The following is a 19,941-nucleotide window of genomic DNA, read 5'->3' on the forward strand; positions in this document are numbered from 1 at the left end:
GGAAGAGATCTGGGAGTAATCCAAGTCTCCCAAGTGGCCACTGGCTGTTTCTGCCTCTTGGTATCCGTTCCCCCTTCTTCTGGTAACAGCAGCCTAGGTTTGCCTTGGGGAAACGACCATTTCTCCATTAAATAGTCTAAATGGTGGTCAATCAAAATGTTCTGCTCTGCACTAGCTACAGGATGGAATCATGCCCACGCTAGGCCAGCTGGAGGCGCTCTTCCTTGGAATCTGAATCTTGCGGTAAAAGAAAAAAAAAACTATTGAGAACAGCTGAAGTTGATTCACTATAATTCATTCTTGCAAATTAACACATTGACCCTGTTCAATTTCTGACGTTCTTCTCATACATTAGCACCTATTTTCAGAAAACTGGAAGAGAGCCACCAAGTGCAAAATGATTTTCTTTCCTTTTGCCAATGATTTCAGCTTGCTTGTCTCAGAACAGGGCTGCTGAAAGAGAAAATAATTTGGTCTATGTCAAAATGAGCACCCCCTGCCCGTTGAATGTGATGTACAAGGAAGACACTATTGATCCCAAAGAGAAGGTGTTTAAAATATTTTTTTAAATTGTGTGATATATTTGTGATGAAATATCTAGTTTCTCCATTAGCCTTCTTTAAGAAAATTAAATAGTTGTCGAAGACGTTATACCTTAATGCTATACTGAGACTTGAGGCAACAGCTGTAACTTTTCTAGTCAATTTTCAAGAAATAATATTTAATATATAATGTACATTATGTAACATTTATACACATATAATACACACATATATATGTAGCATAATAATAATATACTATACAGTATCAGGGTAATTTTAAAAGAGAAATTCTCTAGGCTGCTTGAAACAAAGAACTGTCAAAATGGAATCACTGTCTTTTAGTGTTTTTTTCTTAAGAGGTTTCCTTTTCTTCTCTCTCTAGTATATCTTCCCTTATTTCCCTACCCACACCTTTCAACCTATTCCAGACTTTAATATCTGGAAGAAAATGCTCTTTTGCTATCAATCCCTTCTCAGGAGGAAGTGCCATCCTCAGCTCCATGTAGCTAACTACCAGCTGACTAACCCCTTAAAGACCTGGTGGAAATTCCTTACGCATGAACTTCCCAGCTTCAAATTTTTGTACCACACCCTTAACGGTTGGTTTGTTTTCTAATGTAAACTTACTATTTCAGCCAAGAGATTTTTTTAACAGAAAAAAACAAAAGGAATGTTATATTAACCAAGAAGTAAATAGCAACTTACTTCCAGAAGTTTAATCTTGCTCCATTATAGGCATCATTTAGAATAGTGCCGATTCCACCTTGAATCAATGCAGCCTGTATAATCAAAGATGCAAATCCAGCCACCATGATCCCAACTTGAAAAACATCTGTCCAGATAACCGCTTTAAGACCACCCTTTGAGGGGAAAGTACATTAGGATTAATGCTTCTACCAGACATTATTAAGCACCTACATGCTTATACACCATGCTGGAGAAAGATAACGAAAAATGGATCTTGGCCAAGAATTCCCCCCAGGGAGATAGTCAGGAAGGTAATACTCAGACCAAACTTGCAAATATAAGCAGAGTCCAAGATGTAAGGTCCTCCCAATAGAGAAAATAGCCTGGGCAAAAGCTTAGAGAGGTTAAAATATGTGGCATGTTGAGTGCAGCCAGATATATATTTTGGAGTGCCTTGGAGTGGTGTGGGAATATTGTTGGGAAAAAAATTCAGAGTCAAATTGCAAATGGCGATATCATAGATTTTAGCCTATAGGCAGGGCTGAAATTCAACCAGTATGCACAAAGAAGGACATACCAGTTGCTGAAAAAACTAAAATTGTTTTGTACTAGCCACCGCCACAAACTTCCCAAGTGTCCCCCTCCAGTCCCTGAACCAGCCCCTCCTTGAGGACCTTGTCTTCCAAAACACCTAGAATATCAGGGGTTGCATAAGGCTTGCACCACTGCTAAGGATCAGCATCCATGATAATATCAGTGCCCATGCCATACTGGTTCTTACATATTTTGACTGTTGTTCCTGCCTAAAGGCAATGGGAAGTTATCTCAGGTTTCTAAGCTGAGGAATATTATAAGCACAGCTAAGTAACACAGCAACAGTGAGAGTGAATTAGGAGACAAGGTTGGGGACCACGGCATGGTTCAAATGAAAGAAGAAAATATCCGTTATGATCAATGTCCTACAAAGGATCAAATTTTACCCTGGACTGAATATTCCTTACAAAAAAAGTTATACTGTGGGAGGCAGGTATGAAGAACCCAGATTGCAGCATGCAACGATTGAAATGTTCAGTTTTGCAAAGCAAGTGTGTAGAGTGAAAGGAGAAATAATGTTCTTGACATACCATAGTGCAGTAGAATGTGCAGACCACGCCAGTAGCCACTACAGCACCCCACAGATTGAATCCTGTGACTGTAGAAGAAAAGAAAATGCACGTGTAACTATGAAACATATATAAGCACTTCTCAAAAAATCATCAGGGGGAAGCTATACCATTTATTGGGCACCTACCTCTACACCCACTTGCCATAAACTAGGTCCAAATATCAAAAAATGTACCAAGACAAATGGAGTTTAAAACTTTATTTGATGAGTGAAATACACCTGGCTTCTACCCTCAGGCACCATACAGTATCCAACACTGGCTAAATCAAATACATGAAAAAGCATTTATATTGTAATTAAGCTAAGACACCGCTTGATATTGGGAGGTCGTTACCCAGACTGAATGGGGTCATAGGATATTTGTTGCCATGGTTCAAATAAACACATTATTCTACCAGTCCATGAAAGGCAAGTTGTGCGTGTTCAAATGGGGCCAAGATAAAGAAAAGTCTATATAATTTGTTACCATTTATTTAAGAAGTAAAGGGGCATATTATACTTTTTAAATGAAAGGATAACAACTCCATGCCCACAGATTTGAAAATCCAGATGAAATGACCCAATATCTTGAAAGACACAATTTGCCAAAACTCACACAGGAAAAAAATAGATGATCTGAATAGACCTATATTTACTTTAAAAATTGAATCAACAATTAATAACCTTCCAAAACAGAAAGCCCCAGACCCAGAGGGTGATGAATTCTGCTGAATATTTAAGGATGGAATTATACCAGTCTTTTTCAGAGGACAGAAGCAGAGGGAATACTTTATAACTCCTTCTATGAGGCCAGCAACACCCTAATACCAACCAGACAAAGACATTACAAGAAAAGAAAACTACAGACCAATATCTCTCATGAATATAGATGCAAGAATCCTCAACAAAATATTAGCAAATCAAATTTTAAGAGCATAAAAAGAATTAAACACCATATGCAAGGCTGGCTCAACATTTGAAGATCAGTTAATGGAATCCACCACATCAACAGACTAAAGAAGAAAAATCATATTATCAAATTAATAGATGCAGAAAAAGCATCTGACAAAATCCAACATGCATTCATGATAAAATCTCTCAATTAACTAGAAATAGAGGGGAACATTCTCAATCTGATAAAGATTATCTACAAAAAACTTACAGCTGACATTATACTTAATGGTGAGCCACTCAAAGATTTCCCACTAAGAACAGGTACAAAGGAAGGAAGGAAGACATAAAACTCTCTTTGTTCACAAATGACATGATCATCTTTGTAGAAAATCTGAAATAATTGGCAAAAAATCTCCCAGGTCTAATAAATGATTATAGTAAGTTTGCAGGATACAGGTTAATAAACAAAAGTCAATCACCTTCCTATATACCAACAAAAAACAGGTGGAATTTGAAATTTAAAGCACATTTCCATTTACCTTAGTACCCCCCAAAATGAAATACTTAGCTATAAATCTAACAAAATATAATATATACAAGATGTATACGTGGAAAACTACAAAACTCTGATGAATGAAATGAAAGAACTGAATAAGTGGAGAGATATTCCATGTTTATGAATAGGACAACTCAATACTGTCAAGATGTCAGTTCTTCCCAATTTAATCTACAGATTCAGTGCAATCCCAGTGGAAGTCCCAGAAAGCTATTTTGTGGATAATGACAAACTGTGGATAATTGAAAAACTGATTCGAAAGTTTATATGGAGAGGCAAAAGACTCTGAATCGCCAACACAATATTGAAGGAGAAGAACAAAGCTGGAGAACTGACTGTACCTGACTTCAAGATTTAATATGAGGACTTCCCTGGTGGTGCAGTGGTTAAGAATCCGCCTGCCAATGCAGGGGACACAGGTTCAATCCCTGGTCTGGGAAGAGCCCACATGCTGCAGAGCAACTAAGCCCATGTGCCACAACTACTGAGCCCGTGCTCTAGAGCCTGCGAGCCACAACTACTGAAGCCTGTGCACCTAGAGCCCGTGCTCCACAACAAGAGAAGTCACCACAATGAGAAGCCCGTGCACCGCAATGAAGAATAGCCCCTGCTCACTGCAACCAGAGAAAGCCTGCACGCAGCAACGAAGACCCAATGCAGGCAAAAGTAAAAAAATAAAACTAAAAAGTAGAAAAGACTTAACATGAAACTAGAATAATCAAGAGTGTGATACTGGTGAAAGAATAGACAAATAGATCAATGAAAAAGAACAGAGAGCCCAGAAATAGACCCCCATAATTAAAGTCAACTGATCTTTGGCCAAAGAGTAAAGTCAATTCAATGGGGCAAAGATAGTTTCTTCAACAAACGGTGCTGGAACAACAGGACATCCACATGCAAAAAAAATGAATCTAGACACAGACCTTACACCCTTCACCAAGATTAAAATCAAGATGTCTCATAGACCTGTATATGATGTTGTCTTTTTAGATAAAACATCAAAGACACAATCTATGAAAGAAATAATTGATAAGCTGGACTTCATTAAAATTAAAAAACATATGCTCTGTGAAAGATAATATCAGATGAATTAGAAGATAAGCCACAGACTGAAAGAAAATTTTGCAAAAGACATATCTGATAAAGGATTGTTCTCCAAATTATACAAAAACTCTTAAAACTCAACTGTAAAAAAAAAAGCCTGATTTTAAAATGTACCAAAGACCTTAATAGACACCTCACAGAAGATATATACATGGCAAATAAGCATATGAAAAGATGCTCCACACAATATGTCATCAGGGAAGTGCAAATGAAAACCAGAAACTTATTAGAATGGCCAAAATCTGGAACACTGACAACATCACACACTGGCAAGGATGTGGAGCAACATAACTCTTTCATACATTGCTGATAAGAATGCAAAATGGTAACAGCCATTTTGGAAGACAGTTTGGTGGTTTCTTACAAAACTAAACACATTCTTATCATATAATCCCGCAGTTGCGCTCTTTGGTATTAACTCAAAAGAGTTGAAAACTGCATATGGAATAGTCTCTCCAAAAAGTTGAAATGAAGTCTGAGAAAGCTTCTAGATCTAGTTCACAAGAAATACAGTTCACCAAAATGACTCAATAAGAACAAGAAAATATGAATAACTCTATATCAAAGAAACTGAATCCATATACCAAAACCTTTCTATGAAAACAAACAAATATCAGGCCCAGATGCCCACATTGTGAATTCTTTCAAGCATTTAAGAAGGAAATACACAGTTTTATACAAACTCTTTCAGAAAACAGAGGAGGGAACACTTCCCAGATCATATAAAGCCAGTATAATTGATACCAAAATCCTGACAAAGACATTAAAGGAAAAGTAAATTTCAGGCCAATATTCCTCATAACCTGTAAAAATCCTTAACAAAATATTGGCAAATCAAATCCAGCAATATATAAAAAGGTTAATATATTATGACCAAGTGAGGTTTATCCCAAGGATGAAAATTGGTTTAACATTTGAAAATCATATAATTTTCTACATTAACAGTGCATTAAGACAAAGAAGAGAAATAAGAGGCATGCAGACAGGAAAAGAAGTAGTAAAACTGTCTCTATTCATAAACAACATGAAAATCATAAGGGATATGCCAAAAGCCTACTTGAATTAATGAATATATTTAGTGAGTTCTCAGGACAGAAGATCAACATATAGAAGGCAATTGTATTTTTCCATCCTTGCAAATGAATAATTAGAAAATGATATTATAAAACAATACCATTTACAATAGCATAAAAAACATCAATTATCTAGAAATAAATCTAAGAAATATGTACAAGACTTCAATATCAAAAACTGAGAAACATTACTGAGAGAAATTTTAAAAGGCCTGGGTAAACGGATAAATAGGCTATGTAATGGATTGGTAGAATATTTGCTTTTGTAAAGTGACGGGTCAAGTCTTTTGCCCACTTTTTGCTAGGTTATTTGTCTGTTTTGTATTCATTTTATTATTCTACGAGCCAGTAAACTCAATATCAACAGTCATCAGAAAAATACAAATTAAAACCACAATAAGATAATAGATCATACAACTAGAATGGCTACAGTCGAAAAGACAAATACAAAATCTGGCAAGGACACAGAATAACTGGAACTCTCACACATCGTGGGGTGGGCGTGCAAAAGGATAGAACCACTTAGAAAAGCTATCTGGCAGTTTCTCGTAAATTTTTTACATGCACCTACCCTGTGCTGGGTCAGAATAGTGTGTATTTAACTGTATATTGCTTCCAGGTATTCATCCACTAAAAATGAAAATGTGTGTCAAAATGGAAAGCAAGGGGCTTCCCTGGTGGTGCAGTGATTGAGAGTCCGCCTGCCAATGCAGGGGACACGGGTTCATGCCCCGGTCCAGGAAGATCCCACATGCTGCGGAGCGGCTGGGCCCGTGAGACATGGCCGCTGAGCCTGCGCGTCTGGAGCCTGTGCTACGTAACGGGAGAGGCCACAGCAGTGAGAGGACTGCGTACCGCAAAAAAAAAAAAAAAGTAAAGCAAGACAAAACAAAACCTGTATAAGAATGCGCTTAGCAGTCTTAATTCAAAATAGCCTAAAACTGGAAACAACCCAACATCCATCAACAACAGAATGGATAAACAGATTTTTGTAGATGTATATGATAAAATACTAGCAATAAAAAGGAATGAACTACTGATACATGTAGCAACATGAATGAATGCCACAAAAACATTTTGTTGAGCAAAAGAAACCAGATGCAGAAAGGCACTATATAAAATCTAAGAACAGGAAAAACTAATTTATGGTGATAAAAACTGGCTGCTTGGAATGGAAGGGGCGATTCATTAGAAAGAATCAAAAAAATTTTTCTGGGATTTGATGATAGAAATATTGTATATCTTGAGTTGGGTGGTTGTCACACAAGTACACAAAATTGTTAAAATTCATCCAACTGTGCACTTAGGTTCTGGGCATTTTATTGTATATAAGCTACAATATATCTCAATAAAATATGGTTTTCGATTTTAAAAAGCAAGAAAAAGAAACGTAAGAGACAAATGAAATAATTACAATTACCTGAAATTATCTGGATCCTGACTCTAACAAACACTGAAAAAAAAAATCAGGGAAATCTGAACACTGACCTTATATTGATGACACTAAGGTATTAATGTTAATGTTTTAGAAATGATAAAGGTACAATTGTGTTTAAAAAACACATCCTGGACTTCCCTGGTGGCGCAGTGGTTAAGAATCCGCCTGCCAATGCAGGGGACATGGGTTCGAGCCCTGGTCTGGGAAGATCTCACAAGACATGAAGAAACTAAGCCCGTGCACCACAACTACTGAGCCTGTGCTCTAGAGCCTGCGAGCCACAACTACTGAGCCTGTGCACCACAACCTCTGAAGCCCGTGCACCTAGAGCCCGTGCTCCGCAACAAGAGAAGCCACCGCAATGAGAAGCCTGCACACCACAACGAAGAGTAGCCCCCACTCAACACAACTAGAGAAAGCCCATGTGCAGGAACGAAGACCCAATGCAGCCAAAAATAAATAAATAAATTTATTAAAAAAAAAACAAAAGACACACATCCTGGTACAAACGTCCAGTCATGGAATCCATAAGTCATCGGAATGTAATGTACAGCATGGTTAATAATACTGTATCGCATATTTTAAAAGTTGTTAAGAGAGCAAATCTTAAAAGCTCTCATCACAAGAAAAGAAATTTTGTAACTATGTATGATGATGGATGTTAACTAGACTTATTGTGGTGATCACTGTATTATATACAAATATTGAATCATTATGGTAAACCTGAAACTAATATAATGTTATATGTTGATTATACCTCAATGAAAAAAAGTATGTAAAAGACATATGGAATTCAGATGAAATGATAAAGTATCTCAGATTTACAGCAAAATAATCTAGTGAGGGAAATAGGAAGTGAATTAAACCAAGAGTTGATAATTATTAGTGTAGAGTTAAGGGTCCATTAGGGTTCAATACACTATTCTATTTTAGTGTATGTTTGAAGCTTTCTGTAATTAAAAAAAAAAGTTAAAAAAAATTGTATCTAGAGAATGTTAAGTTCCAATTCAGCTAAACAAGTTTCTATGGAGCATCTGTTGCACACCAAGTACCCTGTCTATGCTTGTGTCTACTCCCTTGGTACAGTAAAATACACAACTGGTACTCAAATGGTCAAAATGCAGTCCTTGGATCCTAATTTACTCCTGGGGAGTGGCTCAATGAACTGATAAGAACAGAGTTCTTGAAGCACTGAAGGCAGTGCTTTCTCATGCCCAGAACTGCACTTTAAAACTCAAAAGCCAACATCTTTAGTTACACTTAAAGCCGATAGGTAACTTATGAAGTTCATAGTTCAGCTCTTTACATATGAAGTGATCCAACCATGATGTTGGTAATATCGACATGGAACAAGCCTGACATTCAGAATTCAATAGCACGTTATATAATGGAGTTCTTCTTTGTAACAATACTGTTGTGCTTTATTATCTATGTATTATGAAATCAGGAAATTAGAATGTGGAGTTAGCTGGGGTTTTCCATTTTCTTTCTTTTTTTTTTTCTTGTTTTCTTTGGGGTTGTCTGTCCATTTTATATTAACTTGAGGAAGTGTACCACATTCTTCCCATCACAGAGTCCACTTGTCCATTTTACAAGGAAGTTTTAGAGATAAATTCACTTCTGATTGATAAGAATTCAGGGAATACAGAGTTCCCCTGAAGGCTTTTGAAGGTATGACTAACACACATATTTGCCACAATAAACAATCTCAGTTTCACAGCTATTATCTGCCCACATCTAGAGAGTACAGTAATCTGCTGATCACTACAATCATCACACATTTGTTTATAGGGATACTATAGCCATCTGTCCTTTGGTCACTAGGAGCAATCTGATATTTCAAATCACACAGATATCTGTTTCTTGTATTTTGGACCACATGAGAAATGGGGAGAAGAAAAGTTTCTCTCCCTGCCAGATTTTACAACGGGACCGAGTCTGAGCTGGATAACACAGAAGCCTCTTGGAGATGGGCTCCAAGTTATAGCCACAAAGGGAGGAAGTGCAGTCTTTCATGATTTTGACTACAGGGGGCGTTCATTCTGAAGGGGTGGAGAATGGCTGGTTGGCACATCCCAGAGAAACACCGCCCAGTGAAGTCTACAGAACTTTTGAAGCTATGATCCAGGAACCCAAAGAAGCTGCTAGTGTAGACACTGAACACACCTGGCCCGCCTCAAGCTGATGCAGGTTACTGGAAGCATTCCTGCACCTCCCCATCTCCCCAAAGATAGAATAAGGTCGGTTAAAAGTGAACCCCCAAATGAGAGTGACATATTGGTAACTCTAAAATGTACCTTGATTCAAAGCCAGGGCAGGGGCATAGATAACAATTCCAGTATACAAAATCTAGGGGGAAAAAGAAAACCAAATAAACGATATGAATTACAAAATGAAATATTGATATTTTTCTATAAATTTAATTATGAATTAAAACTACAGTTTCAATATACTTGATAAAATTTGCTTGTAACTTGAAAAATGTTATTTAAGTGAAGTTGACTCTCCTTTTCCATTTGTGGTGTGGTCATAGGTCACAAAAATCTTTTATGACCAATTTTGTGTAAAAATACGGACTTTTCATGTTGTACTTAGTGCGTATAGTCACTGATACATCAATTCAAGTTTGAAATCAATTTTCCTAGATCTAGAACAATTAGAAAGAGAGAAAGAATACAAATTTAAAAGGGGATGCTTCCTCATTCATATGCTTTCAAGCTGTTGTTAATCACTGTATAATTAATTGGGAAAACAGTGAAAATTGTGGAACCTTGTCTGTAAAAGTTTGCATGACCACTAATTAAACAAAAGTGTAAATTTGCCCTAAAATTTCCTGAAAGCCAACAAAAATTCTATTCTACCTTTTAAATATTATTTATTATTTTTCATTCGTACACTTAACAAATATTTATTAATCTGGGGTACAACAGTAAGATAAATATGTTCTTTTTTCTCAGAATACCATTTTCATTGCATTTGATCTTTCAAATACATAGAAGCTAATTCTATGATTACTGTATAAAACATATAAAAAAATGTTATATAGTAGTTGAATGATTAAATTGCATGAGTGATCTATGGAAGTAAGTCTTTCAAATAGCAGATTCTAAAGCTCCCCTCTTTTTGCAAGAATGAACTAGCTTTTCACAGTCATTATTCTGTCCAAGTTAAAGATTTGAAAATGTGACCACAGGCCACCTTCCTAACATTTGTCCCCACTTTTTCATTTCTGTTGGCACTTCTAACGATGATCCAAAGAGTGTCTGAACTCCGCTGTCGAATGCGAGCTACCAGCCTCGGCTCTGTGTCAGAATCTCTACCAGACCCCAGAGGGCTCTTTCCTTTTATACTGCAAGTGTTAAGGACAGATACAATTTAAGTTACATAATTTACAAAGATGTAAAATGGAGTCAAGTTAAATAATTGCAAAGGCACTCTGTCCTGCTGTAGCAAATGTTTCGGTAGCTTTTGAATGGAGAAATGGAATTATAAAAACGGATGAGAATGAAAACTCCTTCCTGGACCTCCATTATCAAACTCATTCTTAAAGCACTTAGCTGCCAAGAGGAAGATAGGTCTAAATGATGTGACAATGATAGTGATAAGCCTCCAGCAGCCTGGATGAAGGGTGGGAAGCGTTCTCTGTCACTGATTGCTTGGCAAATCTTTGCTTTCCATTTGTGCCAAGCAGTAAATCTACACTTGCATATTCTTGAAGTACTGGATTGTGTAGTTGGCTTTAAAAACTCCTCCGGAGTGCATGATTTTGTTGTTTTATATCAATGAGTACATCAGTTGGGTTTTACAGTTCGATTTTTAAAAGAGAGCACTGATTCATTTTTTAAAGTATGCTTTCAAAGAAAATTATTACCTAATGTCTTCCTATGTCAGTTAATTTTTCCTATTAAGCTTATTGCTTAACATGTTGCAAAATACTATGAAACATACAACTTGTTTTCCCTTTATTACAATTCCTACTATCAGCTACTACGGTTCCTTCAAATATCTTTGTCATCTCAGTAATGCCCTTACTGTCACTTTGGTGGGGACAGAGGGAGGTGTAAGAGGGAAAACCATACTTTCCTAAAGTAATGTTAAGTGTTGCTTGATCAATATAATATTCCATGTTTACTTAAATCATTCTGTTTTCCCAGGAAGTAATGCATTTGCTGAAACACTGTTCAATGATCTTAAGGATTAATGTTATGTAGTGACAAGTGTTTTTCCTTTTTTGTTTCCTCCTATTTTCATCATCCCTTTTTAATCTTTCATGTATTTACCAAATAAGCTTGACCCAGATCCCTTGTTTAAAAACATTGTACATGAAAAAAAGAAAAAATAAATGAACTGAGGGTTACTTACTGTTTGAACAATGAAGAGGATTGTTCCACAGAGACGAACGTATTTGTTAAATCGAAGTCCTAAATACTGTTTCCAAAAAAGGAAAAATGGTTAATATGTAAAACTTCTGGACACTTTTTAAAAACCAGCAGCTTGGGCTTCCTTGGTGGCACAGTGGTTCAGAGTCCACCTGCCAATGCAGGGGACATGGGTTCGAGCCCTGGTCTGGGAAGATCCCACATGCTGCGGAGCAACTGGGCCCGTGAGCCACAATTAACTGAGCCTGCGCGTCTGGAGCCTGTGCTCCGCAGCAACAGAGGCCACGATAGTGAGAGGCCTGCGCACCATGATGAAGAGTGGCCCCCGCTTGCCACACTAGAGAAAGCCCATGCACAGAAACGAAGACCCAACACAGCCATAAATAAATAAATTAATTAAAAAAAAAAAAGAACCAGCAGCTTAAGAAGTAAAGGAGTTAGAAATTTAAAGCAACTTCATAACTAATTCGTATTCTGCATTCCTATTTCACTGTTATTTTAAACTACATAGAGAAAAATTGACCCTTGCTTTAGAGTACTGTTCAATGGGTTTTAACACAGAACAGCTCCATCACCCACAGGAAACTCCGTCAAAAGTTTCTCCTTTCTTGCTCCTTTGTAGTCAAACCCTCCTCTCACCCCTAAACCTTGGCAATCACTGACCTGTTCTCCATCCCTACGAGTTTTGCCTTTTGCAGAATGTCATACTAATGGAATTATATTCTGCATTTTTAGAATGAGCAAAGCGTTGTCCTCCCCTTTCTCTTGGTATCTACCCAATACATTTCCTTTGATACACTTAGGGAATCAACCCTTTCCCACTTCAGGCAATTGTGGAATTGACAATCAAGGTGCTCAGCCTAGGCCAAAAGATAGTCACAGGACCCATGTTCAGCCAATCAGCTTCTCTTCTCGATGGGTATTTGAATCTTAGAGGCAAGATATAAAGACAGAAAATGATTGGAGCAGAAGCAGACTGATCCTGACAGGGTGGCCTGAAGAGGCTGCCCTCCCTTCTGTCCTTTTCAAAGTCTGTTTGCTCAGCTTTTCCACCTATGCTATGAGCTACTCCCATGTCCTTACAATAAAAAATTTTAACTTAAATCAGCCTAAGTAAGTTTCTGTTCAGAGCCAAGCGTGACATCTGCGATATCTTATAATATACAAGCATACCTCATTTTATTGCACTTTGCTTTTTTGTTCTTCACAGGTACTGCATTTTTTTACAAATTGAAGGTTTCTGGCAACCTTGTGTGAAGCAAGTCTATCGGTTCCATTTTCCCAACAGCATTTGCTCACTTCATGTTTCTGTGTCACATTTTGGTAATTCTTGCAATATTTCAAACTTTTCATTATCATTATACTTGCTATGGTGATCTCTGATCAGTGATGTTTGATGTTACTATTGCAAAAAGGTTACGACTCGCTGAAGGCTCAGATGATGGTTAGCATTTTTTAGCAATAAGATACTTTTAGATTATGGTATGTACATTGCTTTTTAAACACAGAGTTATTGTACACTTAACAGACTACAGCATAGTGTAAACGTAACTTTTATACGCACTGGAAAAGAAAAAACTTCGTGCAACTCGCTTTATTGCAATATTCCCTTTATTGTGGTGGTCTGGAACTGAACCTGTAATATCTCTGAGGTATGTCAGTAGTGTGCTTATCTCCAATATTATAGATCATAATGTATTACAGAGTTAGAATCCTAGGATTTTCGAGCTGGAAGGAAGCCGGGGTCCAAGACATTCTTTAAGTTGAATATTATTGCTACACATAGAGAGGATTCTAAGGCTGACAGCAGTCTTTTCATATAACAGCAAAAATGAGGGAGGAAAAATTGACATTAGGTGAATATCAGAGGAAAAGACCCCAGATATTTTTGCTTCATAATCACAGCTAACATTTATAGAGTATTTGCTGCATGCCCTGTCCTCCCAACAGCTCCATGAGGCAGTTACTATGCATAAGTGCATGTTGGAAACCAGCACACTGGGGCACAGAGAGAATACCAAGGCTGCAACCTAATAATTGCTGGAGACACAATGCAAATCTAGGATCATTTGATGCCAAACTCTGTGCACCTAACCACTCTGTTATTCAAAATAACAAGAAAGCTGCCCATGTGTCTAAGATCCATCCAGAGTGAGTGAGTGGCACTGACACATGACAGGACGTCCTAAAATAACTGATGAGTAATGAATATGCAATGCAGCGCAGTGAGTGCTCTGGGGCAAGAGTTCCAGCCCTTGTTTCAGCCCTACTCTTGACTCCACGAGCTTGGGACACTCTAAATCTCAAGTTCCTCCTTTTGAAAACGTGGATCCTAGTAATCATTCTTTCCCCACTTACTCTGCAGGATTTTGGAGACTATCAAACGATGTAAATGGATGGGGAAATGTTGTAAACTGTTCACTTAAGAGTTAGGACATTACGAAGCTGGTAACCAAATCCATAGGCCTGAGAATTTAAATCTCAGTGATTTACATAAGTCAAAATCATCCGAGTGTATTTTGGAAGACTTTTTAGAAAACCCAAGAAGTGTCTTGAAGCATGGGAACAGAGCTGTGTTATTTCTTCTGAGTTGTTTTAGTAAAACTCTATTAAAAATAAATGTCCATGAATTGACAGAGAAGTCTTTGCCTTTTCTAGGTACGTATATTCATACTGCTGGAGACTAAAGAAAACTGAAGAGGAAAATGTGATGGAGGTAAGAATGTAGCAAGTTGAACAACAACAAAATATATATATATATATATATATATATATATATATTTCCCCCTCTCACAATACTAACTCAAGACAGAACCAAGAATTCTATCACTATCTCAGTGTTGAATGAAAAAAGTGCACAACCTAAAAGTTGAGAATTATGTTTTATTCTGAGGCCATACTGAGGACTATAGCCCAGGGTGGCAGCCTCTCAGACAGCTCTGAGGGTCTGTTCCAAAGAGGTAAGGGAGGAGCCAGGATACATAGGAGTATTTGCTGGGAAACAAAACAAAACAAAACATGTAGTTGAACATCAAAAGATTACTGCTAATCACAAAGAACTGACAAAGTTAATGATTTTAGTGCTTTTCTGTGTATGGGAAAATGCAAGAGTCTGAGCTTACTGAAAGCCTTCCTTTCATATACATCTTATCTATCTAGGGCCAGTATCCTATTTTTCTCCATCCTGGATTCCCCTCAGGGTGCACCATGGGGGGTGGCTGCAGTGGCTGATGGCTTGGTGGCCACAACATCCTTTGTTTACCGAATGGCAGGGGACAGTCTTGTCCATCTCAGATACTGGGCTGCTAAAGAAATACCTAAAGATCAAGTCACTGATCAGTAGGCTCAGAGAATAGCTCTAGGATTTCTAGACAAAACCACAGAATAACAGTAGGTGTCTATGTTACCAAGCAGGACCCTATGGTAACTTCCTGGGACAGACCCCTGCCCCCATGTCCTCTGCCTGCCTCTTGTTTATAGAACAGCTGTAGTCTTCCAGGCCTCCCCTGAGTCACAAAAGCCTGGCTCAAGAATTAATGATTGAAAGGGTGTGAGCATGTAGTGACAAAGGAGCAGATGGGCCAGGAGAACTAGTAACAATTCAAACAGTAAATCAGCAATATGGCAGTCACAGAATCTTTAGTTCCTCCCCAAAGTACCAAGATAACAGTATCTGATGCACATTTCCTGAGTTGTTTTACAGATGCTAAAACCTCCATCAAATGGAAGAAGTTAATTAATTGATGACCATGAGCATGTAGCCCCAGACCTACTGGAGCCTGAGGATTGATAATGTTAACCCCTGTGACACTGCCCTATCACCTCCCCACCAATCTATCAGAGAACTGTGCACAAGGTGGTCACATACTCTGTGACTCCCCTCCCTCACCTTGCCTTTAAAAATGCTTCCCTAAAACCCACTGGGGGAGTTGAGGATTTTTTTATCATTAGCTGCCCCAGACTAATAATAAAAGCTGCACTTTCCTCCACTGCAACCTGGTGTCAGTAGATTGGCTTTACTGCGCATGGACGAGCGGACCCAAGTTTGGTTCAGTCACACCTATAGTCAGTTCAGATCTCTCATAGTCCTCAGTACTTTGAATAACTTAGGGACACTAAGATTTCTACTGATTTTTTTTTAAAAAAGAGAGAGAGAGAGAGTCTGGGCAACGTAGTTCAAATACATTGATTTTGCTGGGTCCAGAAACATCCTGAAGAGATGGTGAATGCAGTTGGGCTCCTGCATATTTCTTCTCTGTGAATCTGGAAGTCGCTATACACCTATCAGGACTACACCTTGAAGGCAGTGATAAATAGATATCACAAATGCTTCTGAACAGCCAATTGTAGCTAACAATCTGGAACTAGGGAAAGATTTCATACTTGCACAAGAATGCCAGGGTATCTCAATGCTGGACTTCTTATTCTGTATAGGTGATTCCACCTCTCAGCATAAAACGAACAAAATATGCCACAAGAAAGTGTTTTCCATGACCAACTGCCAGGGACACAGCACGTTACCTAACTTCCCTGTCCCCAGTGGCCTGGCATCCACTAGGCGTGGACACCCCCAGTGTGTCCACAGCCCCTTGTGTCCTGCACCATGTCCCTTTTGCCTGCACCATTCTAAACTCCACTCAGGGTTATAACACTCACCGGAGCCTTCAGAAGCAGCCAGTATGCACCACTGCACAGCCTCTAGGCATGTGTCCACTTTGCTTCAGGCTCTCTTGTGTAGCTTAACTTACTCGGAATCTCTGTCTGCAAAATGGGGCTCTCACAGTATAAGAATTATTTTGAGCATTGAGTCAGATAATGTATGTCAAACAGGCAACCCAGTGCCCAGCCTGTATTAAGCATTCAGTAAACGTTTGCTTTTTGCCATTTTTAGCTGGAACTCTGCTAACTTAGCCTCCACCCCTGCAAATGTGTGGGAAATCTGCTTCTGGTTGAGTTAACGTTGCTCACCCGAAGAGGCACAGGTCAGTGATTATGAGAGGAGCATTCACCTATGGGGACTGAAGTCCTCTTGCCACGTTCTTCAAACCCTTTCTGGGTTTTGGAGTTGGTTAACTACAGATCAGAGCTCACGGACTCGAAATGCCTACAGATCTCATCAGGTGAAATACACCAACTGGGTCAGCCAGGCGTTCATATATTACCAGGTTGAAATATTCCTCATATCCATTAAGAAATATGTCCTCTGACATCTCCCTCAAAGCAAGAACTCCCTTCAGTCCTTTCCATTTTCCCTTTTGCATTTTTGTTTTGTTTTGTTTTGTTTTTGCGGTATGCGGGCCTCTCACTGTTGTGGCCTCTCCCGTTGCGGAGCACAGGCTCCGGACGCGCAGGCTCAGCGGCCATGGCTCACGGGCCCAGCTGCTCCACGGCATGTGGGATCTTCCCGGACCGGGGCACGAACCCATGTCCCCAGCATCGGCAGGCGGACTCTCTACCACTGCGCCACCAGGGAAGCTCCCTTTTGCATTTTTGATAAAGACCTAAATGCAGATAGATTTCTCTACCATAAGAAAGTAACCATGCAGATACAATGAAGAGACCTCAATATAGAAATTAATAGGGAATGAGAGAAACGGCTGTAAAGTGGGGTTCCTGTTGCCACAGGGAGTGTGGGCCCAGTGTCACTAGTCTTTTAAGTTTCAGAAGAAGTCAGAATCTGGAATTTTCTTTGACTTCTCATCATTAAATGCTAAATTAATTTTTTTTCAAAACATTATAAGCGTCAACAGCAACAAAAAAGACCTAAAACTGAGTTTGTCTGGGGTAATCAGTTTGTCACTTTTGAGCAAAACAAAGAAACTCTACTCTGCTCACTTCTGGGGCGATGACTAAACGCTCTCAAACACCATGACCAGAGTGCAAAGAAGGCAGTGCTGCACCAGGGGCACCTCACCCTGCAATGAGTTCACTAGAGGCCAGGCAGTGTGTCACCAACACTTGTTGTGCCTTTGGGGCCCATCCCCAGCACCAGCTGAACCAGCCTCACTAAGAAACCACCATCCAGTGGCTCTGGGTTGGGGCAAACACTACATGAACTCGAGGATAAGGTGGCTGCTGAGAATGAGGCTCGGGGTCCTTGGATAATGGTCTGTTAGAGAGACCACTTCTGCAGGTTTGTCCATGGAACTCATGGAACTGGGCCCGACCACTCCCCTAAACTTTTATCCTCCCCTGACACTCCCATTCAACAACTCTTTAAACTAAACCAAACATTCACACTATCTTTGCAAAGCCCTTTCCGGCAGACGATTTGAGAAAATTCATAACCAGGGGACCTGTGCAATTGGAAAGATGGTTTCCCTTAATCATCTCTCCACAGAGAGAGAAGGCGGAGATGCTTAAGAACTCTGCAGCCAAATTTTCCTAGTGATCCCAAGGGAACAACCTCTACCACCATCACCCCAATACTTATGGTCAACATTTACTCAGCACTTACCCTGTGCCAGACACTATTCTAAATGCTGCCCTTGCATCATCTCATTTAATCCCCCCAACAACCAGATGAGGTAGGTGGTATAATTATTCCCATTTTGAGACTTAGAAAGAGGCACAAAAGGTTAATTAAGTCAGCCAAGGTTACCCAGCTAGTAAGCATAGAATCTGGTCTCAAACACGAGATTCAGAACCTTAACCATGTGAGTGCCTGACTCTCCGTGGAAGCCATGTTTGCGAGAGGGAAGGAGGGGAGAGTACCCGTACTTCCTGGAAAAGTGAGTGGACCGAGGACCTGGAATGAGGGGATTCCTTTCAAGGAGGAGGAGCTGAGACTTACCCTTCCCCAAGATAACAAGTTGAAAAATCTTTCCCCTTGACTTGGAATCAAAGATGTTAAAGCAGAAATGGCCTTACTGAGCACTAGTCCAAATAACTCCGTTTACTCTGGGAGCCTCTCTCTTCCCCTGAGCTCATGAATGTTAAGTCCCGAGGTTATTTTTCGCCTTTACAGGACACCTCTCCCTAAAAGGGGCGGGCAGAAGAGGTGATGGATATGAACTGGGAGAGACTTGGATGTGGTGGTGAGCCTGCCCCCAGGAAAATCCCTCCAGGAGCTGAAAAGTACTCCCCTCACCCCATCACCTCTCCCCGGGCCCTCCCTCACCCTGTACCTCGTTGGTGCTGGTAATTCCCAGTTTGTAGAATACCGGGAGAAAGACCTCCGCGCTGAGGACCACCACAAAGAAGTAGGTGATGGCAAAGATGCTGAATATGGCCCCAAAACGGTAGACTTCGGAGGGGGTGCCCAGGACCGTGACAGCCGACATGAAGCTGGCGGTGAGGGACATCGCCACGGGCACGGCGGTCATACTGCGGCCGCCCATCAAGAAGTCCCTGGAGGTCTGCTGGCCGCCCCCCGCGAAGGCGTAGTAGATGCCGATGGCGGCCGAGATGAGCAGCATCCCGGCGAACACTAAGTAGTCCCACACCACGAAGGTGCCGATGCCCCGCGGCGAGACCATGGCCGCGCGGTTGCCGGGGCCCTGCGCGTAAACTGGAGGCTCCGCGGCTCGCAGCCGGAGCCGGAGCTTCACCTGCGCGCCCTGCGCTCACTTATTCCCGAGCCGCGCGCGGCGGGCGTGGCGCCCTAAGGGGATTAGAGGCGTCTGGCAGGTGTCGGTCCCCGCCGGCACCCAGCGTCTCGCGAAAGGGAAAGGAGGGTACGCTCTGGCAGCAGCCAGCAGAGCCCCCCGAAATGGGACTTCGGGGACCCGACCCCCAGGTGCCAGGCCAGGGTGGCTCCCCGAGCGCCGCGGACACCTGGGCAGGTGAACTTCGAGCTTCCAGCCGCCTCTGGCGAATCCTCAAGGAGCGCTCAGAAAATTTTATCAAGTGGCACCCGAGGGAACGCACTATTTAAATGAGCAGGCGACCTATGGGAGAGGTGGGTCGAAGGGCAATTGTCACGCCTTTATTTTTTTTAACATCTTCATTAGAGTATAATTGCTTTACTATGGTGTGTTACTTTCTGCTTTATAACAAAGTGAATCAGCTATACTTATACATATATCCCCGTATCTCCTCCCTCTTGCATCTCCCTCCCATCCTGCTATCTCACCCCTACAAATACCGTATGCTAACACGCCTTTACTTTTAGCTTTCCAGTTC

General features: G+C 40.3%; 1 protein-coding gene across 2 annotated transcripts in view; it reads right to left on the reverse strand.

The window, feature by feature from the left end:
* The window catches only part of SLC5A8 (solute carrier family 5 member 8), a 75,899-nt gene extending 56,195 nt beyond the window's left edge, over positions 1-19,704 (reverse strand). Inside the window, exons 1-5 of one of the 2 annotated variants that reach the window (XM_022599910.3) lie at positions 18,945-19,704; positions 11,801-11,866; positions 9,736-9,787; positions 2,354-2,421; positions 1,248-1,402 (exon numbers count right to left, since the gene is read on the reverse strand). In XM_022599910.3, coding sequence (XP_022455618.1) covers positions 1,248-1,402; positions 2,354-2,421; positions 9,736-9,787; positions 11,801-11,866; positions 18,945-19,295 — 692 coding nt within the window. In that variant the 5' untranslated portion in view covers positions 19,296-19,704. The remainder of the gene's footprint in view (positions 1-1,247; positions 1,403-2,353; positions 2,422-9,735; positions 9,788-11,800; positions 11,867-18,944) is intronic. The other variant, XM_089921165.1, reaches the window with a different exon arrangement.
* Between the last annotated feature and the right edge of the window lie 237 nt (positions 19,705-19,941).

The sequence above is a fragment of the Delphinapterus leucas genome, chromosome 11 (genome assembly GCF_059928025.1).
Source record: "Delphinapterus leucas isolate spDelLeu-1000000601 "Yukka" chromosome 11, BTC_Dleu_Yukka2, whole genome shotgun sequence".
NCBI lineage: Eukaryota > Metazoa > Chordata > Mammalia > Artiodactyla > Monodontidae > Delphinapterus > Delphinapterus leucas.